The sequence below is a fragment of the Dreissena polymorpha genome, chromosome 16 (assembly GCF_020536995.1).
Source record: "Dreissena polymorpha isolate Duluth1 chromosome 16, UMN_Dpol_1.0, whole genome shotgun sequence".
In the NCBI taxonomy this organism is placed as follows: Eukaryota; Metazoa; Mollusca; class Bivalvia; order Myida; family Dreissenidae; genus Dreissena; species Dreissena polymorpha.
This window is the reverse complement of record NC_068370.1, coordinates 28,041,629-28,066,406: the sequence shown is the minus strand read 5'-3', so window position 1 is coordinate 28,066,406 and position 24,778 is coordinate 28,041,629. Positions and strand designations below refer to the sequence as shown.

The 24,778-nt window shown below is 35.3% G+C and overlaps 1 protein-coding gene across 9 annotated transcripts; it reads right to left on the bottom strand.

Moving 5' to 3' along the window:
• Window positions 1-492: 492 nt before the first annotated feature.
• On the bottom strand, window positions 493-24,641 carry LOC127861535 (NAD kinase 2, mitochondrial-like). Of its 9 annotated transcripts, none has more exons than XM_052400132.1 (11): window positions 24,274-24,641; window positions 17,323-17,411; window positions 17,043-17,213; window positions 11,947-12,036; window positions 11,456-11,686; window positions 11,024-11,175; window positions 4,703-4,843; window positions 3,559-3,598; window positions 2,830-3,188; window positions 2,725-2,794; window positions 2,248-2,689 (listed from the first exon to the last, which is right to left on the bottom strand). In XM_052400132.1, exons 1-9 carry the CDS (start codon window positions 24,511-24,513, stop codon window positions 3,053-3,055), a joined length of 1,290 nt encoding a protein of 429 aa, XP_052256092.1. In that variant the 5' UTR covers window positions 24,514-24,641; the 3' UTR covers window positions 2,248-2,689; window positions 2,725-2,794; window positions 2,830-3,052. The 9 variants fall into 9 exon arrangements, with proteins under 9 accessions (XP_052256083.1, XP_052256092.1, XP_052256091.1 ...); XM_052400131.1 differs by having other exon boundaries at window positions 2,725-2,759; XM_052400127.1 differs by having other exon boundaries at window positions 2,248-2,724; window positions 2,760-3,188.
• Window positions 24,642-24,778: the final 137 nt, after the last annotated feature.

Here is a 24,778-nt window from a genome sequence, read left to right as displayed (position 1 = left end):
AAGTATGAAAGCAATAGCTTTGATACTTAAGAAATAAAATGGACCTAAACACAGAACTTAACCAAAATTTTCTATTTTCTAAGTATAAAAAAGGCACATAATTCTGTCAAAATGCACGCCAGAGTTATCTTACTTTGCATGCCCAGTCCCCTCATGATAGTAAGTAAGTGTACCAAGTTTGAATGCAATAGCATTGATACTTTCTGAAAAAAGTGGACCTAAACGCAAAACTTAACCAAAATTTTCAATTTTCTCAGTATAAAAAGGGCACATAATTCAGTCAAAATGCATGCCAGAGTTATCTAACTTTGCCTGCCCAGTCCCCTCATGATAGTAAGTAAGTGTACCAAGTTTGAATGCAATAGCATTGATACTTTCTGAGAAAAGTGGACCTAAACGCAAAACTTAACCGGACGCCGATGCCGACGCAGACGCCAAGGTGATGACAATAGCTCATAATTTTTTTTCAAAAAATAGATGAGCTAAAAATGCTATCTTCAATATTGCAAAATGTGACCTTTGACCTTGAAGGATGACCTTGACCTTCCACCACTCAAAATGTGCAGCTCCATGAGATATGCATGCATGCCAAATATCATAATGCTAATGCTATCTTCAATATTGCAAAATATGACCTTTGACCTTGACCTTGAAGGATTACCTTGACCTTTCACCACTCAAAATGTGCAGCTCCATGAGATACACATGCACCTCAAATATCAAGTTACTATCTTCAATATTGCAAAATGTGACCTTTGACCTTGACCTTTCACTTTGAAAGATGACCTTGACCTTAACCTTTCACCACTGAAAATGTGCAGCTCCATGAGATACACATGCATGCCAAATATCAAGTTGCTATTTTACAATATTGCAAAAGTTATAGGCAATGTTAAAGTTTTTGATCACGGACGGACGTACAGACGGACGGACGAACGAACGGACAGACTGACTTTAGAACAGACAGACAGACAGTTCAAAAACTATATGCCACCCTTCAGGGGCATAAAAAAGTTATGGTGAAAGTTAAAGTTTTCGGACGGATGGACAGATGCCATATATTTAACCTTTGACCTTGAAGGATGACCTTGACCTTTAACCTTTCAAAATTTGCAGCTCCATGAGATACACATGAATGCCAAATCAAGTTGCTATCTTCAATATTGAAAAAGTGGTGGCCAATGTTAAAGTTTTCAGACGGACGGACAGACGCCATATATTTGACATTTGACCTTCACCTTTCACTACTCAAAATGTGCAGCTCAATGAGATACACATGCATGCAAAATATCAAGTTGCTATCTTCAAATATTGAAAAAGTTATGGCCAATGTTAAAGTTTTCAGACGGACAGACAGACACCATATATTTGACATTTGACCTTGAAGGACGACCTTGACCTTCACCTTTCACCACTCAAAATGTGCAGCTCCATGAAAACACATGCATGCCAAATATCAAGTTGCTATCTTCAATATTCAAAAAGTTATGGCCAATGTTAAAGTTTTCGGACGGACGGACAGACGCCATATATTTGACATTTGACCTTGAAGGATGACCTTGACCTTTCACCAGTCAAAATGTTTAGCTCCATGAGATACACATGCATGCCAAATATCAAGTTGCTATCTTGAATATTGAAAAAGTTATGGCCAATGTTTAAGTTTTCGGACGGACAGACAGACGCCATATATTTGACATTTGACCTTGAAGGATGACCTTCACCTTCACCTTTCACCACTGAAAATGTGCAGCTCCATGAGATGCACATGTATGCCAAATATTAAGTTGCTATGTTCAATATTGAAAAAGTTATGGCCATTAAAGTTTTCAAATGAGCCAAATGATTTTAAAATCTCACAATGAATGACAAGCCCGGACAAGCTTGTTCCGGCCGCCCACCGACATTCGCCAATCTAATAACCAGTTTTTTCCTTCGGAAAACCTGGTTAAAAAAACAAAAGAATATAATTTACACACAAGGCTGTTCTCATTAGTATCAAACCAATTGAAGCTAAGATGGTCCTATGTTCACATGCTTTAACCCTTTACCACTTATACAGGTATTTTGAGGCATTTGTAGTCCCTTAGAAAGTTAAATTTAATTAAAGACCTTTCTTACTAGATTCGAGTTTTAAAAGCTTCATTCCAGCCCTTAGATAATGATGAGCAGCAAACAGCATAAAACCTGAACAGACTGCAAGTTACTCGCAGGCTGTTCTGGTTTTATGCTGTTTGAAAATAGCCATTTTCACTTTACTTCTAAGTGGGACAGGGTTAACAAGAACACTTACTGTCACTGTGATGACCAAAAGTTCCCCCTTTTGTTTATTAAAAGTTTTTCCTGTCTTTATGTTTTTGGTTGCAGTGGCATCATCAGTTTTTCTAGAAATTCAAAAATTTGAAAACATTTGTTAAAGAGTCACTACACCAAACTTCCCACAAACTTCGGTCAAAATATGTCCAAGACATTTGATCTATTTTATTTATAGAAACATCATACTTTATTCTTTCTTAGTGCAAGTTGGAATAGTCAAACTCCACCGTTTGCAAAGCATCTTCAATCATTTTTTCCAGTACGGCAATTGTTATCTGAGCCTTGTTCTGGGAAAACTGAGCTTATTGCATGTAGATAAAGTGTAGTCCCAGATCAACCTGTGCATGTAGATAAAGTGTAGTCCCAGATCAACCTGTGCATGTAGATAAAGTGAAGTCCCAGATCAACCTGTGCAAGTAGATAAAGTGTAGTCCCAGATCAACCTGTGCAAGTAGATAAAGTGAAGTCCCAGATCAACCTGTGCAAGTAGATAAAGTGAAGTCCCAGATCAACCTGTGCCATCCTCAAAGGCTATATTGGGACGACAATCTCCTCTTTCATGGAATTTTTATTTTAAAGGAAGTCTCTTCTAACAGAAAAATCCATGTGGAAAATTTACTCCCTGATTAGCCAGTGGGAACTGCACAGGCTATTTTGGGAAAACACTTAAAGAACATGCATTTAGACCAATTTTCCCGGATCAAGGCCCATTGATTCTTTCACAATGCCAGTTGGACTAGTCAAACTCGACAGTTCGTAAGGCGTCTTCACTCAGAATCTCCAGCGTGGCAATTGCTCCATCGTTAAAACGGAAGGAACAGCCACCGTCCACCACCAGGCATGCATCCCACATGCGTGACGCTATGCGAATCCTGCAATAAGTCGCAGTGACTTGAACTGTATCATATTATGGTATTAATTGAAATGAAAATTATATGAGATTAAGATAAATCTCAAATGAAAAATGGAGACAATAAAAGCCTTTTTTAAGCACCAGAAAATGTCAGATAATCTGCCTTTCATCATTTTTAGGTCAAAATGAAACATTATACAGTTCAAAATATTCACCTGACAGCTCTGCTAATCAACAAAGGCCATGGCTGGAGCAAGGCTATAAACAATTTCATCATTACAGAATATGAATGGACATGCAAAAGCAAAGATAAAATAATACATTTTAATTATAAACTATAACGACTGTGAACATTATAAATGTCTATGAAAAAATGAAATTCCTATTACCTCTTTGCCATGCCTCTAGGAGACGGGACTTGAAACACACCTACAGTACAATGTTACATTACACTTGACAATAAATATGTTTAGTAATTCCGGTTTACATGTATGTTACATATTTTCATTGTCTTTAAAGTTCATAACAACCGAAAAGTATTGTAAATATTAACTATATCATGAAAAACATTTAATACAAAGTTCTATATGTATTACAGTGATACACAATTTGAATGTATTATGAATTTTAAATATAATTCCTTCTACATGTATGACTTAATTATATGGAGATTGAATATAATAATGTAATTTATGTGGCTTCTATAACACAATATTACAGGGCAAGTATTAGGGATATCACATGACACTCAGATACCAATGACTTTTTACTGAACCTTTAGAAATAAGAACATTTTAAAATGCACAATTTGAATTTTCTTTATTTTCATCGTCAAAAATGATACATATCAGCTACCTTCTGGGAAGACTGGGCTTAATGTATGAGCTCCAAGTGTCTTCCCAATTAGCCTGTGCAGTCTGCATAAGCTAATCAGGGAGAACACTTTCCACTTTAACGGAATTTTGTGTTTACATGAAGTTCAAAAAAAATCCTCTTCTTAAAAAATCCAGTCTAGGCGGAATGTCAATGACATTGCTGACTTGCATGTGTGGACTGATCAGGCAAATCAGGAAAAACACTTCGCTTGTATTAAATATTTTGTTAAACAAGAGATGTTTTGGTCAGAGACACAATGCCCCCTACTGCGCCACTTTGAGGCCATATATTTGACCTTTGACCATGAAGGATGACCTTGACCATTCACCACTTAAAATGTGCAGCTCCATGAGATACTATCTTGAATATTGCAAAAAATATGACCATGGTTAAAGTTTTGGGACAGAATAACAGAGTAACAGAATGACAGACAGACAGGCCAAAAACAATATACTCCCGATCATTCGATCCGGGGGCAATAAAAGTCTCTGCGAAATGAAAATCCAGTCTAAGCGTAAGTGTTGTCCCTGATGAGCCTGTGCGTACTGCACAGGTTAATCTGGGATGACACTTTACGCACATGCATTAAGCCAGCATTTTATCTCCAGAGCACAGCTGAATTTATTTAACACAATAGCCCAAGAAATGAGAAGCTACCATTTTTGATTGGGTCCCTGACAGAGTATCCCATGGACAGTTCACTGGGGTCAAACACGATGGAGTCATTGAACTTCTGAGTAACCGCCTCCACGAAATGGTTGTCGTAGGTGGGTAGACTTGCAGAACACTCCTTATTTGCTAAAACAATATGAACCTTAATATAGGAAAATATTGTTTAATACATATGCCTAAAGTGTCCTCTCAGATTAGCCTAAACTTGTTCAGAAGAAACTTACTTCACACATTTAATTTCATAATAGCGGAGAGTGTCATCCCTGATTAGCCAGTGTGGATTGCACAGGCTAATCTGGAGATGAACTTTGAAGCAAATGCATTTTGCCCTTTGTTACCAAAATGTGACTGATTAAACAACCTGTAAAAAATTTGACAAAAAGGAAAGCTGGTTTGGGTTTTGTAAAACTTTTACATGCCAATATTTTTGTATCCACAATCATACTTATAAAGCTTATTTCAATAAAATTCAAGAATTTCACTTTGAAACAACATGTTTATTATACTTATATTGTAATTCCAATTGCCATACTATCAAAAGCCAGCTGTTTGCAAATTGTTGGTATACACAGATTTTGATAATATGAAAAAAGGTGTAATCTTCAAAGCTTTAAACAAGTGTTTTTCACAATGTTCGGAAATGAGGCTTGGTTCCTAAGGATTGAGAAAAATTGTGTTGTTTTGACTAAAACTTGGAAATAAAGTTCTGAGCAAGAGATATTTTTCTAAGGTTTGATTCAAAGAGCATGAACTGAATGTTCTGAATCACCCCAATTTATTTTCTTCAAAACTTCACATAGAGAATTTAGGAAACTATCAATTGGGAATGTTCATGAAGTCCATTCGGGTGAGATTCGGGTTAAATTTAGTTATATTAAAAAAAGATTAAAAAGCAATCTGCCAATAATGAACATTACATCGGATTTACCGATACAGCAGTAACAATAACATCAGAATACCTGCAATCATATTCTAAATAGAACAAGGCTTGCAATTACAATATGAAAGTAATATTTTTTCACGATTGCCAGTTGTCATGGCTATCTATATTACAGACTCTCCACGGTGTTTTTATCAGGTTTAAACTGTAGGTCAAATGTAACTAATACACTGAATAATGAGCAGGTTTAAACTGTAGGTCAAATGTAATACACAGACCTACATGTATCAGCAGGTTAAAGCTGTAGGTCAAATGTAATACACTGACTAATGAGCAGGTTTAAACTGTAGGTCAAATGTAATACACAGACCTCTCAGCAGGTTTAAACTGTAGGTCAAATGTAGTACACAGACCCAGGGTTTTCCACAGGCCATTTAACGGTCCCTCGCCGGGGCGCCTGAATTTCGAAATCAGAGTCCCCGGGGCGCTTGAAATTTTCCGATCAGTGTATTTTTTACAGTAAAAGAAAATGGAGAATGTCAAGAAAATCAAGGTTTCTTTATCAGTGTATCAATATTCCCTGTTTTAAAAGAGCACTTGGTACCTTCTTTCGCATGTAGTCGCCATAAACACCACATGGGGTGATAAATAATCCACTGAAAGGAGATAGCATGACGCGCGTATCGATTATTCTAGCCACATTACACAGTTATTTATGCTGGCACGGATGTATCACAGGAAACTCTCAGGTAACTTTCCAGTCGTCAAACCGTGATGTTCAACGTCCAATCGGTTATGTGAATGCTTATGAGGGGGTGTTAACTATCGATAGTTATTTTTGATTGACGTCGGGCACGAAGTAAGAGTTTATCGCAGCTTGATTAGCAAGGAGTTGTACCATTCACGTAATATAAAACCGGTAACTAGAACAGTACATTTAACACGGTTTCGGGCATCATCATCACACCTTTTTACTGTAAACAAGTGTAACTCATGACACATAATTAAAATGAGAAATAAATTGCATGTGGTAAGCAATTACTTACTTGTAGCGAGTAAGTTTTGCAAATAATACCCGGTAACAATTATGCGATAACAATTTAATTCCAACATCATGTCCATTTATAGAACTGCTTACCCTCATTTTTCTGACATTTATTAGACACGTAACACGCTTTAACAAATAATCGTTGAATTAATTACGCACAACTGTAAATGTTTCGTTCAATTTTCAAACGAGCAATATCAATTTGTAATCCGAAACACGCTTCCGAATTTTAATGCTAACACGACATTAACAAATTGTAGCGTCAAATAAACAGCGTATTATCCTTTGTCTCAATAAAAAGCGCGCGAAAAATATGCAGACATGTAGAACGTCGCATAGAAAGTGTGGATGTATTTTGTGCTGTATAAAAACATGAACATCATGTCAGGCGATTTACGCGTGTTCTGTGGAAAAAAAACGCCCTGATTTGACGATATTTCATCATATCTTTAAATAGTAACACATGCCAAAATTTATTTGATACTAAAGAAAATATGGAGAATTTTTTTTTCGTTTGAGTCGGGATTTTACTTTCTATGCGGAAAAGTTTTAAAACAATTAAACAATATATTATATATTTTTAAATGACTGGGGGATTTTCTTGAAGAGTCATAGCGCACCAAATGACGTCTTTTGACGCTGTTTTTATTTGAGTTATAACGCACCACAGAACGTCAATTGACATGTTAAATTTTAAAAAATCAACGGTCGCCGAACCACCCCTATCAACCCCGGGGCGCCTGACAAAAATCCCGTGGAAAGCACTGCAGACCTACATGTATCAGAAGGTTAAAACAGTAAGTAAAATGTAATACACTGACTAATGAGCAGGTTTAAACTGTAGGTCAAATGTAATACACCGTCTGACAGACCTATCAGCAAGTTTAAACTGTAGGTCAAATGTAATACCAGGGGTGTGATTGAGGCAAAGTCAGAGGGGAGGAAAATCCTGTCCACTTATTTTGACTACGCGAATGGCGCGAATAACGCAATGACAAACCTTAAAACAAACATTTAAAACATTTTCTTGAACTTCATAACAATATTTCTTTTTAAAAACCTGTTAAACTTCACATTTAACATACTGAGGATGCAAAGTAAACAGTATTTATTATGATCAATAGCAGCAGTTTTTCAATGTTTTGAATAACAGTAAATGGACTAAATATAAATAAACACACTTGAGTGTTCTCCTTGTGTTAATGATGTATTAAACTGAGTTAAATTAATATATTTAATTTGTTTACCTTTCAATATCTTGCATTCCACATCTTCAGTTCAATGCTATTTCAGTTAACTGAACAGCGTGACAAACATAATAAAGCAGAATATGCATATGAATCTGATTATACACGGATTAACTAACATATAAATCAAATAATTTTTGTCTTTTTCCATGTTCAAACGATACTCTTCTAAATTGTTTTACTTCGCGAGTAGACTGAACTCCAATTTGCAAACACTGGTTTCCGTGACACAAATTAACTGTGCACATTTCTAAACAAAATATGTGTTGCTTGTATCTAAAACGTAGTCTTTTTCGTTGACAAACACATTTCATTATTAATATCAAACTATATGATGTCAGTTGTTAATTCAATTGCTATTTGTCATTTCAATAATCTTAATTTTCACTTCACAACGGCGCCATTTGCACGCGAATCAGCTTAGAAATACCAAACACATTTTCAGAAATCGATTTTAATTGGAATATTGGGAATAGCCAGCGAATTATATCGCTCGTTTTAAAAATGCTTAGGCAGAATCTACCAGTGTAAAATGCATTGAGATTTACGCCCGCGGATATTTCGGGCTGCTTATGAAATACGTCTGCGGAATTGGTGGTACCACCTCCCCCCCCCCCACACATTTTTTAAACGAATTTACGCAAACCTAATAAGTGACCCCGGAACAACACGATCCGCAGAAATCCGCAGAAATATCACACCCCTGGATACACTGACTAATGAGCAGGTTTAAACTGTAGGTCAAATGCAATACACTGACCTATGATCAGTCAAAGCTGTAGGTCAAATGCAATACACTTAACTCTGCTTCTGTTGTCATAGTAACTATTACAGTGCTCACTCTGGCCTTCAGAAAATAAAAGCCATAATATTTTTCCTTAAAAAAATAATAGCCAAAACATATGCGGACTTTTCCGCAAAACGGTACTGAAGGCAAAAGAAAGAAAACAATGAATCTCATTTTATCTATGTTTTATTAAATGTATATCTATTGGATTTAAGTTATATTATATATATATATATATATATATATATATATATATATATATATATATATATATATATATATATATATATATATATATATATATACTTAAAAACAAGCATATCAGTGTGTCATTTTCTTATAAAATATTATCATGGCTTTACAATAAAGAATACAATTAATGTTGTGGGTGTGACTTAACAAACCAGATCACAGCTACAGTTACATACACACAAGAATTAAGGGCAGAGGCCCCAACCCACCCAGAGCCCTCACTAATTATACTATTTTTATAGTTTTTTCCAATTGCAATTTTTGATGAATACAACTCGAAATATCATAAACCACACCTTCCATATCACAGCATGTGTATTCCTCATTCTATTTTTGCTATATTATATCATAATCGACGAAAAAAATACAGTATCCGAAAACGGAAATCCGAAAAATTGTACGTGTTTTGCACTTGAAATATGCATAATTTACAATATTAATATGCATAATCTAAAATGTGCACATCGTTCGACTACTTTATCTCTAAATACGACGTATGCCATCGGCCGCAATATTGTAGGCAGAGGCCAATATCAATTGTAAATGATTTATTCCAAAAAATAACACTTTCGCAATGCCAATCATGTTTACATTAATTAACGTCACAGCGCGTGAGTTAAAATACATCACCTCAGTGTAATTCCAAACACGTGTTTCGTTAAAATTAGCTGGCCATGGCATATGCCGGGTCCCTTTGAATTGGGAAAACCAGGTTACCTCGTTAAAAATTAAAATCATTATTTTAAAGCAGACGACAAACAGCGGTAATTGAAGGAAAATAATTTGATGCGATTAAATAATTATTTCATCAAGCAATGTTCAACGTTATCTAATTGCAGAAAAAACGGCGTGAAGAACAAAACCAGCCGACAATATAAGTGGCTATTTCATGACGATCAAATAATAATTGGCGAAATATTAACAAAGATCTAACAGTTACCGATAATTGGTAAAGCACGGGGAGATTAAAAACGTTTTTTCAGAAATATATCACTGCTGTCAAACACTAATTGAGAAAAACTTTCTAGGCCACAATGTCGCAAAAGTTATTGACGCGTGTATGACAATACACAGGGTCGAGTGTGTACACAGGTAATCTCGTTATCGATTTTTCCTGCTTGATGGCCCGATTTGCAGGCGTTTCGCATTCACCGGACAACATTTAGAGGCAATTTATTTTTTGATGTAGGAGGATAAAATAATCGCCTTTTTTTCAAGACAATTTTAAGAAATAATAGCCAGTTGGATAAAATAATCGCCATTGGCGATAATGTCTGGCAGCAGCGTGAACACTGACTATTACCTATATTCACTATATACACTGACCACAAGCAGGTTTAAACTGTAGGTCAAATGTAATACACGGACCTATAAGCAGGTTTAAACTGTAGGTCAAATGTAATACACTGACCTATTAGCAGGTTTAAGCTGTAGGTCAAATGTAATACACTGACCTATGAGCAGGTTTAAACTGTAGGTCAAATGTAATACACTGACCTATGAGCAGGTTTAAACTGTAGGTCAAATGTAATACACTGACCTATGAGCAGGTTTAAGCTTTAAGTCAAATGTAATACACTGACCTATGAGCAGTTTTTAACTGTAGGTCAAATGTAATACACTGACCTATGTGCAGGTTTAAGCTGCAGGTCAAATGTAATACACTGACCTATGAGCAGTTTTTAACTGTAGGTCAAATGTAATACACTGACCTATGTGCAGGTTTAAGCTTTAAGTCAAATGTAATACACTGACCTATGAGCAGTTTTTAACTGTAGGTCAAATGTAATACACTGACCTATGTGCAGGTTTAAACTGTAGGTCAAATGTAATACACTGACCTATGAGCAGGTTTAAGCTGTAGGTCAAATGTAATACACTGACCTATGAGCAGGTTTAAACTGTAGGTCAAATGTAATACACTGACCTATGTGCAGGTTTAAGCTGTAGGTCAAATGTAATACACTGACCTATGAGCAGGTTAAAACTTTTAACTGTAGGTACAATGTAATACACTGACCTATGAGCAGTTTAAGCTGTAGGACAAATGTAATACACTTCACTCTGCTTCTGTTTTAATAGTAACTATTACCTATATTCAGTATGTCCCTCACAGCTTCTGGGGTGAGCTCGTTGATACTGCAATGCCATGATGTAGAGCCCGTACCTGTGCACACAGTCACCCCTGAACTCTTCTGTTTGACCCCTGGCATGTTGTCAATACTCAACTCATAGTAGGATACCCTGCAATACACACAGGTTAAATAACTCCGTCAAGATATTATACTTAACAATACCTTCATAAAATTGGCTTATCCTCAGAAGAATACATTTTGTTCTAAAACTCTTTAACTGGAATAAAATGAGTCTGCAAACCAACAGGATACCTATTTACAGAGCAATCTTCCTTTGGGTTCAGAATTAACAATTTACCAGGCAGAACACAAGGAAACAGAAAATCTATTTTCATCACCACTCTCAATAGGCCGTCATAATAAACAATAAACAAGAAGAAAAAATTCACCTTGATGAAAGACATTCCCCAAAGAACACCTCATTAAGGGCCCTGACCGGCAATACCCTCTCTTTTTTGACCCCTTTCTCGGAGAGAGGACGTGAGAACATCTCATTTTCCTGCACATGCTCAGTGTAGCGATGCTCGAGATTCTGGAGTTGCTGATTGGACAGCTCAATAGGCTCGTCGTAGGCATGGTAACCTGACATTGTTATCCGAATTCTCTGTCGCCATTTCCATCTGCAAAAAAGAATTTACATTTACCGAAATTAAGGATGTATTTTTAAATACTCAGAAGAAAAATCTTCCATGAAATTGTTTACTGTACTCAACCATGTGTTTCAATTATTTGTATTGTTTATAATAAAGTGATAATAACATTATTATTAAATTATAATAATATTTCATATCCTCACACTATAGCAATAACAAATATTGAGAGTATACTATTATCATTAAGAACATCAATATACAGACAAAATCAACAAAATAAAACTTACTTAAAATCCCCACTGAGTAACCGCTCTAAAACTCTGTCAAAGTTCAAAGCTGAATATTCCTCTTTAGGTAGACATAGTCTGCCCTCTGACCTGAACAATTAATGAAAACAATCACTGATACGTTAGCTTTACCCTTTCCCACTAAGAAGCAAAGTAAAAATGACTATGTGCAAACAGCATAAAACCAGAACAGCCTGCGAGTAACTTGCAGTCTGTTCAGGTTTTATGCGCTTTGCTGCTCATCCGTATTTAAGAGTTGGAAATGAAGCCTTTAAAACTTGAATCCAATAAGAAAGGTCTTTAATAAAATTTAACTTTCTTTAGGACTTCAAATGGGTAAAAATATATATTAAATTGGTAAAGGGTTAATGCAGTGCATAACAGCAAAGCAAGACAAACAAGAGATTGCCAAGCAATATGGTCCCCTACGGGTGAAACTCAACCATTGTTAGTAAAAATTTTTTTTATAATTTTTATATTTGTTGCCATAGCAACCAGAATTTTTGATGTAGGCACAAAATAAAATGACATGCATAATCTCCATATTGCCATCTATCCATGTTTCATGAAAAAATATTTAGATCTTTTAAAGTTATGGCAGGATCCAGAAAAGTGTGAGGGACTGACTGACAGACAGACAGACAAAGTGCAAACCATAAGTCCCCTCCGGTTTCACCGGTAGGGGACAATAAGCGTACAAAAAGAACCAGAGTGAACAAGAGCTTTGTTTGGATATGAAGTTGTTGGAATAAGAACAGGATCTCCAAAATAAGAACCGGATCTCTATGTTTCATTAACCAAGCTTAAGTACTTGTAAGTTATGGCGAGATGCAGTTTTGTTTGTTTGTTTTCTTTATGTTACAATAGCAACCACAGTTATGGTCTGACAGAAAAACTCAAACACATGAATATTTACATATGGCCTCTATCTACATACCAAGTTTCGTCAATTTAGCTTAAGTATTTTTTTAATTATTGCTTTTTTAAAAACTTTTTTTGAAACCTAGCAAACAAACATTTTTCCTGAAAAAAGAAAATGAAATAACATGCATATTCCCAATCACTTTATCAGCCTATCTGAATAACTTAGTTATCTATCGCAGGATTCTGATTTTCGGATGACAAACAGAAAGACAGACATACATGTAGCTGACATATCTTGCATGTTCCCCATATGGCCCTCTATCCACATACTGAGTTTCATCAACCTAGCTACAGTTTTTATCTCACCTGAGCATAACATGCTCATGGTGAGATTTTGGAATCACCTTTTGTCCATCGTACGTCCTGCATCTTTCGTCGTCAACATTTTGCCCACTAGTGACCACATTTATTGTCTGATCTGCATTTAACTTGGTCAGAAGATTTGTCTCAATGATATCATGGAAGAGTTCCAAACTGGGTCATGCTGAGTCAAAATCTAGGTCACTAGGTCAAAAAAAGAAAAACCTTGTGAACACTGTTGAAGTCATATTTGATGCCCAATCTTCATTTAACTTTGTCAAAATATCTTAATGATATGTTGGTAGAAAAACATGGCCGCCAGGGGGTGGAGCAGTATTCCTTATATGGCTATAGAGAAACCTTGTGAACACTCTAGAAGTCACAATTTTTGCCCAATCATCATAAAACTTGTTCAAAACATTGGTTTCATTAATATCTTGAACAAGTTCGAAAATGTGGCAGCGCAGTTTTCTCTATATGTATATAGTGACACCATACAAACACTCTAGAAGTCACATTTTTGGACCAATCATGGTAAGAACATTTGTTTCCTGGATAGGACCGTTGAGTTCCAAAATGGTTCGGATCGGTAAAAAAACATGGCCCCCAGCGGGGGGGGGGTCATTTTCCTTATATTTATATAGTAAAAAAAGATTGTGAACACTCTAGAAGTCACATTTTTTGCCTAATCATCTAGAAAGTTTGTCTAACCATTGATTTCATAGATATCTCGAACGAGTTCAAAAATGGTCATGATCAGTGAAAAAACATGGGGGCAGTTTTCTCATTATGTATATAGTGAAAACATGTGAACTGTCTAGAAAACACATTTTTTGCCCAATCTTCAAGAAATTTGGTAAGAACATTTGTTTCCTGGATACGAGGTTTAAGTTCGAAAATGGTTTGGATCCGTAAAAAAAGCTTGTGAACACTAGAAGTCACATTATTTGCCTAATCATCATGAAATTTGGTCAAACATTGGTTTTGTGGATATCTCTGGCCAGTTTGAAAATGGTCGTGATAATTTGAAAAAAACATGGCCACCATGTTTTCTCTATATGTTTATACATGTACTGTAGTTAAAACATGTGAACAGTCTAGAAGACACATTTTTCGCCCAATCTTCATGAAATTTGGACAGAAGATTTGGTTCCTAGATACAACGGTTGAGTTCGAAAATGGTTCGGATTGGTAAAAAACATGGGCGCCGGGTGGGGGGGTGTGTGTCTTTTTTCTTATATGTATATAGTGAAAAGCTCCTGAACACATGTCACATTTTTTGTCCAATCATCATGAAACTTGGAAAAAAACACTGGTTTTATGGGTATCTTGTTATGATACATGTATCTAGGCCAAGTTCCTTTATGGTTGCGGTCTGTTGAAAAACATGGCTTTAAATTGCTTTATAGTGTAACCTTGCTTACACTCTACTAAGAAATTACCAATGTAGCATTGAATAAAATTTATGCATATTATGATATACTCATGATCTCCATGCAGTCATCTGAATATTAATTCTGCGGATACAGCTTAATTGCCAAATTTTTATAATTTATTTTTTTTCCTTTCTGAAGAGGATTATTATGATGATTGGTTGGGGATGAAATGCAACAAACATATTTATGCCATCTGAAAACCCTTTATTAAATATTCTCAAAATTTTTAGTAGTACCGTAATTACTCTATGTTTTCGGACACTTTAAAATAATTATTTTCGTTCATGTCCGCAAACTTAGATACATAAATTATTGACAAAATACAGGTGTCCAAAAACTTAGAGTCGAAAATTGGAAGTGTCCGAAAATAGCGTAAATTGTGTCAACGACTACCGCTAATAGCACGCGCTTGTAAAATACCATGCCGTATAGTATTAATAACAATTACCGTGTATATATGTTTGCACTGTATTTTACATAATTTTTAAATTCTCAATTTATTTGACAGAAAGTTACTATAAAGTTGTACTTTGACCAACGAGTTCGATGATGAGCATGTGATGTACCGATACTCGCTTGTATGAACCTGTAATTAACGCAATAAAAAAGCAAACTATGAATTCTTTATTTGGTCATTTCCGATAGCTGTTGTCTAACACCTTCCATTGTTCGTAAAACTTGCAATAAAGTGCATCACACTTTGAAGCGTATAGTATTTATCACAGTTATTTTACTGAGAAGGGGTAGTACCATTGCGGTAGATAATTGAACTGTTAATTGGCACTACCCCTGGTAATTGTCATAATGCTTATGCTATCGGGCGAAACCATTTTTTAAAAACCTGTTTACAGGTTATTTACCCAATAACGCAAATGTAATGGTCCGTTGCCCTCAGGCATGCACCTCCCATGTTTTAAGATGTTAATCTGGTTGTAAAACCCCATGATCGAAGTGTAATTAGATATCGAAAACAGGACCAATATTTGGTAAAATAGCGCTGTAAAATATATTGTCCGAAAACTTAGAGACATTAATTATGAACCAAAACTCGTATGTCCGAAAATTAAGAGTCACGAAAAATAATTATTTTTGCTATAAAAAGGGGTGTCCGAAAACTTAGAGTGTCCGAAAACATAGAGTTATTACGGTAATATTAATTTCACAGAAAGTTACTTAGGGGAGAAAAAACTGTATATAACTTGAATTGTGTTTGACCTCAAATCATCCCATTCATCCACCTGCTTATCAGCAACTAATTAATTCGATATTGATTGTGCCTGCATTGTTCTGGTACTACCGTATAGTAGTATTCATTGATGCCTTTTGAAATGGTAATGTGAAGTAACAGGCTAGCAGCTTAAATGCCCTTAGTCCTTAGAAATAGGCCCCAGCTGGGAACTCACATCAAAGACCTTCAGACTGATCAGAGTGGAACAAAAAATTGTTATGGCACACAGTTAATGGATGAGGTTGGTAGTTTTGGTGTGATTATCAAAGATTTGTGTTTTTTTAATAGGGTTGATTGTTGTTTTAATTGGAAATATCGTTACAAAGAGAGTCTGAAAATAGTTCCATTTTGTTTAAAAGGTCAAATATTTCTGAAACCATAGCATCTGCAAGCATAGCAATGTTTACCGGTAACTACCAGTAATTATTCCCCACATTGTCTTCCATTCACATACAAAGTTTAATCCAGCCAGATTAAGTACTTTTTGAGTTTTCACAGGGTCAAGATTTGGACTAACACTTGTAAACATGTATGGACAGATTGACAGGGGGTAAACCCACTAATATTGATATACAGGAGCATAATCTTGCTAATCTAAGTGACTACAATAACACAGCAGCTACTACACTGGAGTATAACAACCCAGTGGCCAATACACCAGACCATAATTACCCTATGGCCAATATACTTTCGTGTAATACAAGGCAGTCATTATCATTTAAAACAAAACCATTTCCACAAAAACCTAAGCAAGTTGGCAAGGAATAATTCAGAACGCTTCTATGTGATACAAAAAAATCAAACTTCTTGATTTTTATGTCCCCCACCACTATAGTTGGGGACATATTGTTTTTGCCCTGTCTGTTGGTTTGTTTGTGTGTTTGCGTAAAACTTTAACATTTGCCATAACTTTTGCAATATTGAAGATAGCAACTTGATATTTAGCATGCATGTGTTTCTCATGGAGCTGCACATTTTGAGAGGTGAAAGGTCAAGGTCATTCTTCAAGGTCAAAGGTCAAATATATAGCTTCAAAGTGGCGCAGTCAGGGACATAGTGTTTCTGTCAAACACATTTCTTGTTATATTTTAAATCATATGAAACAGATACATGTAATTTGATAAAAATTCATTGGGTACTTATATAAATCCTGTTGATAACCCAAATTGAAGACGAGTCATATAAAACAGGATCAAAGATAGGCATACCTGGTGGGGTCTGTGTTGACGCCAATTATTGGCGTATCAATGTTGAGAATCTTGGAGGCTGCATCAAGGAATGTGCCATCACCACCTGCTGTAATAACTGCATCTGCCCAATCCAGAACTTCACTAGTGAACTGGGGCCGCTTTACTACTTTGGTTTCAATGCCCTTCGATCTACACAACAATATGAAAGAGATCAATCACTTGCAATCAATCACAAAGATATTTTGAAAATAGTTAAATGTACAAAGGTCTGAAGTTAAAAGTAAAGAAAACAGCAAACCTTAACAAGTTAGTCATTTTTTCCAAGCAATTGTAATGCTTTTTATGCCTCTCCAACATATTCCGATAGTCAGACCGCTTCCTTTTGAGCTGAAAGATAACCATATAATTTAACCCATTTATGCCTAGTGGACTCTCCCATCCTTCTAAATTGGATCAATTTATTTCCAAAATTAGGGATGTCTAGTAATTTATTTCTATATTTAGAAAATTTCTCACAGAAATTCCTTAAAGCAAACAGCGCAGACCCTTATCTGGGTCTACGTTGTTTGCCAAGGCCCTTTTTCTAGAAGCTAGGCATAAATGGGTTAATGTTTAGCTTTTGTATAAGAAAGAAACTACACTACATTTAAACACCAACAGTTCATGATAAATTCTTCTAGGCTGTCACAAACATATTTCATACACACTTAAGATTTTCTAGTCCAGCAATTTCTTCTCCTGATTGGGAAAAGTACCTGTACCCCATACCAATTGGGAAAAATTAGCGCGAAAGACCCTGAAATTGGGAAAATTCGCATAGTGAATTTTCCCAAGTGGGAATTATGGGTCTTTATAATTCATTATTTGCTTGGTATCAATAGCACAAATCAGGTCAAATATAGATTTACATTCATGTTGGCTTGAAATGTTCAGTGTCAGTGCTCATTTTAATTTGCCCTTTCAAGGCCCGGCCCTGCCATTATATTTATAAAATAAACATAAAAGATATATATTTTTTTACATTGGATAATTTATAAATCTCTTATTACATTGAAGTAATTAATTTATTCCTCATTATGATTGTAGGCATTATATTTGCATGTTTTAATAATAATTAATGGGAATTATATATATTCCAGGGCCCTCAATCTATCAAATCTGCCGCCGAAATTGTCCCCCACCTGAAAAGTATACTTTTTTCCCCTTTTGGGGGGAAAATTCCCCCTAAAGATTTTTTTTTTTTTAATAGAAAGATGTGTCTCATCTCATGATTATTATATCTCAATTCTATTTCAATTTAATCTTTTCAAACAAACTTAATTATGAAAAATGCAATGAATTTAGTGCAAACATGTACAAATGAGAGAGTAAGTAAATAAATCCCCCAAAATGGGAAACGCAGCGAAAATTCCTCCTCCTAAGGGCTGCAGACCCCTTCCCCCAAAGTAGTGTGAGGGCGCTGTATTCTAACAATTATTAATAACATAAAAATTAATATGCAACAGGGAGCATTCCAGATACCCTGCGTGTTCGAAAGTTCCCTTCAAACAAAATACTGCGCATAGAAAGTGCCCTTTTGACAAAATAGCCCCCCCTGTCCTTTGCAAATCCTAGCTGGAGCACTGTACAGCAAAAGAGACAAGATGGCCCTAAAGCACTTGCTGTCTCACTGTGTTCAGGGCTCAACATTAACTGAAAAACCAACTTGCCCTGCAGGTCAAGTACTTTAAAAATCTACTTCCCTGAACGTAAAGCCACTTGCCCAAACATGAAATACATGTATCCCATCAACTGTAAACCTCATATTTTTTAATAAATCAAAATGATACACAACAAAACATTTTTTATTTTTGAACATTTAACAAAATGATTACAGCAATTAAAGTCTGATTAAAGTCTAAATTAAATGCTCTTTGTTCTTTTTTGCACTTTTCCGGGCGGACAACTTTTTCAGGGCGGACAACTAGATTAAAAAATAACTTGCCCGGACCCAACTTTGATTTGCCATGGGCAATAGGACAACCGTTAATGTTGAGCCCTGTGTGTTTCAGCAAAAGTTGAAAAATTTACCTAGTGACCTATTTCTGGACCCCACTTGACCACACATGACTTTAATATTATTGTCATTATATACATTCTTAAATTGTTTGAGTCAATAATGTAGCTTAATGGTATAACGTGTTTTATAAGTTTGTTTTAAGCTAAAATGTGACCCTGATTCAAACTTTGCCTAAATATTGTCGGACCAAGTTGCATCAAAATTATATCAAACATTTAGCTTCTAGATAACTTACAAGCTTTTTCTCAGACTTGACCAAGTCGAGGATTTTTTGACAGATGTGAATGTAACTTCTTGGGTATTTGGGTTCTATTTTGTGTAAACTTTAATAGTAAGACAGCGAACTTTAAATATTAAGTTTATTAACGTTCTATAACATATAGAGATGATGAACTCAATGAAGACGTCCAGACTTGAAATACAAGATGTTGGAGTAAGACGATGGATTTAAGTCTGAAAATATAACAAGGATTAATATAGTAAACATGTTATACTTGCAATATAAAAGGCTGATACTAGTGGCCCATATATATATTAACAAGGTAACAATAAGAAATGATATTAACTAATCAATCCTTTCATACTTAGTACATATAATAAATAACATAGACAATTGTACATAATACAAAACACATAAAACAACAATTACATCATCGCATACACAATTACACATTTCTTACCAAATTGTGGATTTGACTTCTCTCATAAACCGCTCTCCCAACTTCTCTCCGAACGTGATGTACTGTAAGTTAAAATTAGGTGTAAATATATGCATACAGTGATCGAAGAGTAAGAAAAGACAAGTTGCCATTTTTTCTCGGATTGAATAAATGTCAATCTCCAAACAGAAATATAGTAAGGATAAGTACAAATCAATTCATGGACAGCCCAATTACAAGACGATATGATCAATAGACAAATGCAGATGATAAAAACAAAGATATTTACATAATTCATCAACTGCCGTCAACTGTCAACTCGACTGTCCTCAACCAACAATTGCGCACAAATGAGAATTTGGCGCGTGCAGATAAAAACACACCTCACAGTAAAGGCTATTTAAAAAGGTTACAAAAGGTTACCTTCAACTATTTAAAAACAACATCAATTGTCCAGCCCTGTCACATACTTCCCCCCTGTGAGAAATATTTCTCATTAATTAATCAAATATTACAAAGAATACATCAAGTTGATCTTTCATACTGCTACAATACTTTAATCAAGCAACTAAATTCTCATACTACACTAAGTATAAGACTTCTACTCTACAACTAGGACTTCAACTTCCCCTTAAGCTAATTCTCCATTTGAAGAATTATATAGACAAAAATAACTCTTGAAGTTACTCATCTTATAGCATATCTTTAAAGCTATTACACTCGTTATTTAATAAAATAATCTAAAAATAGTTAAGAATATGTACACTGACATAATATGTGTGCATCAACAAATATATTGAATAGTCAATTCACCATTCAAACTCATACATACAATACAATTGTAGATAACTTTCATTATACAAGTTATCATGAAAATTAAAAACATAAAGCAGCTAAAACCTTCTGAAGTGATTTATGGTCTAAAGACTCTTTTGTTCTTGGAGTTATAATGTCAGACACAGCATTTTGTCTCTGTTTTGATGTCATACTAAACATGTGAAAGTCATCATATTTAGCTGGTTGTTTCCTGCTCCTTGATGACCTTCTTGGAGTCGGAACTGGTACTTGTTGTTCTTGTGGTTGCGATCTGCCCGCGGTTTAGGAATAGGTGATTCCCTAGCACTTTGTTCTTGTGGTTGCGGTTCTGCCCGCGGTCTAGGAATAGGTGATTCCCTTGCCCTTTGTTCATCAGTTTCACCTCTAGTTGTTGTATCATGAAGACTGTCAGGGTACTCCTGTTGAGTTTCGTCTGCATCCTCCTCATCTTCTGGTTTTGTTGCTACACCATCTTCGGGAAGTGCATCTTCCCTTACTGATCTTCTTGGAGAAACGTTACTGCTCTCTACCTCTTCATCTTCATTATCTTTGCTCTCTTCCTCTTCAACAGCCATTTGTTCTGTTGTTTCACTATCTCTCTTCCTTTGGATTCTGCGATGGGCGTCCCCACTAGGATAAACATATGCTGCTTCATCCTCTGAATCCGTATCGTCTGTGACGTCACATGTGTCTTCTCTCTCTGGTCGAACTGTCTGAGTTGTGACCCTAGTGCAACTCTCTTCTTCAGCCGGCGCTTCAACATCTTGTTTCTCCTCTTCTAATCTTGCAACAGGAAACAGATGGTTCCTGTGCACAGTCTTCTCTGCTCCATCAGGTGATCTTATTCTGTCCACTGGAATGTCTACATTAGGTTGATCAATTACTGTATAAAGCTCAGACTCATACTTATCAGCAATCTTATTTTTGCCTTTATGAGCCAAGATTTTTAAGATGACATTGTCACCTATATTCAATCTAGTAGCTTTTGCCTTATTATCATAGTATTTCGTTTGTTTAGTTTGGGCATTTTCAATAAATTTACTGGCAACCTCTCTTGCTTTACTCATCCTTTCTTTCAAGTCACATACATACTCTTGATTTAATTTGTTGTTATTTGTTTCTGGTTCTTCAAACATGGCATCTATTGGTAGTTTTGGTGTACGCCCGACCATTATTTCAAATGGACTAACTTTTGTTGTTTCATGCCTTGTGCAGTTATAGGCAAAGACTTATGGTGCGATGTAATTTTTCCAGTCAGACTTTTTATCAGGCCCTAAAGTTCCCAACATGTTCAGTAATGTTCTATTCATTCGCTCTGTACACCCGTTTCCCATTGGATGATATGGTGTTGTTCTGCTTTTCTTAATTCCCATAAAGTCACACAATTCTTTGATTAATTCTGACTCGAAATTTGCTCCCTGATCTGAATGAAGCTTTTCTGGGATTCCGTAGTGTACAATAAAATTATTGAATAAAGCATCTGCTGTTGTTTTGGCAGTCTGATTGCGAGTTGGTATAGCAACAGCAAATTTGGTGAAGTGGTCAGTGATCACTAAGATATTACCACATCCTTTAGAAGGTTCAAGAGCCAAGTAATCCATGGATACTAATTCAAGTGGGAAAGAGGATTGAATGTTCACCAATTCAGCTCTGTTGTTGGTAGATGTTTTTCTTTTCAGACATCTATCACAGTTAGTCACCCTATTTTCAACATCTCTAGACATGTTAGGCAAAAAATACCTACATTTGATCAAAGAAAGTGTTCGGTCCCTTCCAGGATGACCAATGTCATTGTGTTAACCCTTCAGTATTTCATCCCTATATACTTTGGGTAAAACTAACTGTCTAATCTTTTCAGAATTTTCAGACACCATTTCTTTGTATAAAATTCCTCTTAAGATCTTGAAATTCTGGAAATGTTTTCTCATCATAAAGTCTTCTTTACCTCTCATCTGGCTCTTGTCTGGTAAATAGTTATCAATAACCATGCATCGCCATCTCTCAATCAAAGGATCATTTCTCTGGTGGGATCTTATTTCTCTCAACTCAATCTGAGCCATCACACTACCAGGTGTTTCAGTCACTTCAACTATGTTAATGTTGTTACAGTGTAATGTTTCAATAGCAGGTATCTGTTCTGTACAATTGATGCAACAAACTGCTTTAATTGTAGAATCTTTTATTTCAACCTTTTGGGTTATGTCTTTCAATGTTACACATTCATGTGGGTACCTGCTCATGGCATCTGCATCACCATTTTTAAGACCAGCTCGGTAAGTGATGTCAAAATTAAATTCATTTAAGGCAGAAACCCAGCGTTGACCAGTAGCATCTAGCTTTGCAGTTGTCAGTATGTGTATTGTGTATGCGATGATGTAATTGTTGTTTTATGTGTTTTGTATTATGTACAATTGTCTATGTTATTTATTATATGTACGAAGTATGAAAGGATTGATTAGTTAATATCATTTCTTATTGTTACATTGTTAATATATATGGGCCACTAGTATCAGCCTTTTATATTGCAAGTATAACATGTTTACTATATTAATCCTTTCATACTTAGTACATATAATAAATAACATAGACAATTGTACATAATACAAAACACATACAACAACAATAGCATCATCGCATACACAATTACACATTTCTTACCAAATTGTGGATTTGACTTCTCTCATAAACCGCTCTCCCAACTTCTCTCCGAACGTGATGTTAGATGTACTGTAAGTTAAAATTAGGTGTAAATATATGCATACAGTGATCGTTAAAAGAGTAAGAAAAGACAAGTTGCCATTTTTCCTCGGATTGAATAAATGTCAATCTCCAAACAGAAATATAGTAAGGATAAGTACAAATCAATTCATGGACAGCCCAATTACAAGACGATATGATCAATAGACAAATGCAGATGAAAAAAACAAAGATATTTACATAATTCATCAACAGCCGTCAACTGTCAACTCGACTGTCCTCAACCAACAATTGCGCACAAATGAGAATTTGGCGCGTGCAGATAAAAACACACCTCACAGTAAAGGCTATTTAAAAAGGTTACAAAAGGTTACCTTCAACTATTTAAAAACAACTTCAATTGTCCAGCCCTGTCACATGAACTGATAAGAACTTGGCCAAGATATTGTCAACATAAATATTGTAAAACAGTTCAGGGGTTTTTATCTGATTTTGGGGCAAGGGCCTGGCCTTTTTTTAGGGGAAAAAAATCGCGCGAAACGCCGGATTTTTGGGAGAAAAAATCACACGAAACGCCGGATTTTGGGGAAAACAAGGAAAGTCTTAAATAATCAATTAAGCATATTTTACTGTTTTTAAAACAAATTCAAGGAAACAGAAAATTTAATTATGCAATATTTTTTTTCTACACTGGAACAGGTTAACTTCCATATTTAAAGGTTAAACAATTTTTTATATTTTTTTTTCTTTTGGAGGGGAAAATGAAATCTAGGGGAAAATTTTACCAGCTGAGGGGAACAAGAAATCCGAGGGGAAAGCCGAAGGGCCGATTTTCAGCGGTTCACAAAGAAGGGAAAAAAACCTGCAGTTGATAAATATTGAATAAAAAATGCCAATTCTAGAATGACAAAAAGCTAAAAGTTGACAACAGATATTGCTCAATGCCACACAAAAGTTGATTGAAATAGCGTATCTTGAGCAATTTGAGCATAAATTGAATCAGTCTTAAGTTCCTCACCGTTTGTTTGAACTGTTCTTCTGTAGCATCTTTGTACATAAGTTTTTCAAACTCGTATCGAGTAATTCTAGACAGAATCACTACCCTATTGGGTTTGAACATTGGATAGTTAAGTTTTCCAAATTTTTCTTCATTTCCAACTATAGTGCACAGCTGTTTACAATAACCAGAATGACAGCCAGACACTAATCCACTGTTTATATGTTTCCCTAGCTTTAAAATTACACGATTAAATGGCATGTTTGCAACCTATATCAATGTACATTGCTTTATTGTATAAGAACAGACATTCAAGGTGATGTTGTCTTGAAAATCATTTCATTTGTGAAGAAATTCACAAATACAAACATGAAGACGACCATTTTGAAATTAGATATAAAGTCTTACACTCGAATTTAAAACTATTGACAGGAATGATGATTTCTTATTTTTATATCAAATAAAATTTGAATATATAGATAATAGTATCTTTTTTTTAAATTCTTGAAATCTAATGCAAGAAAAA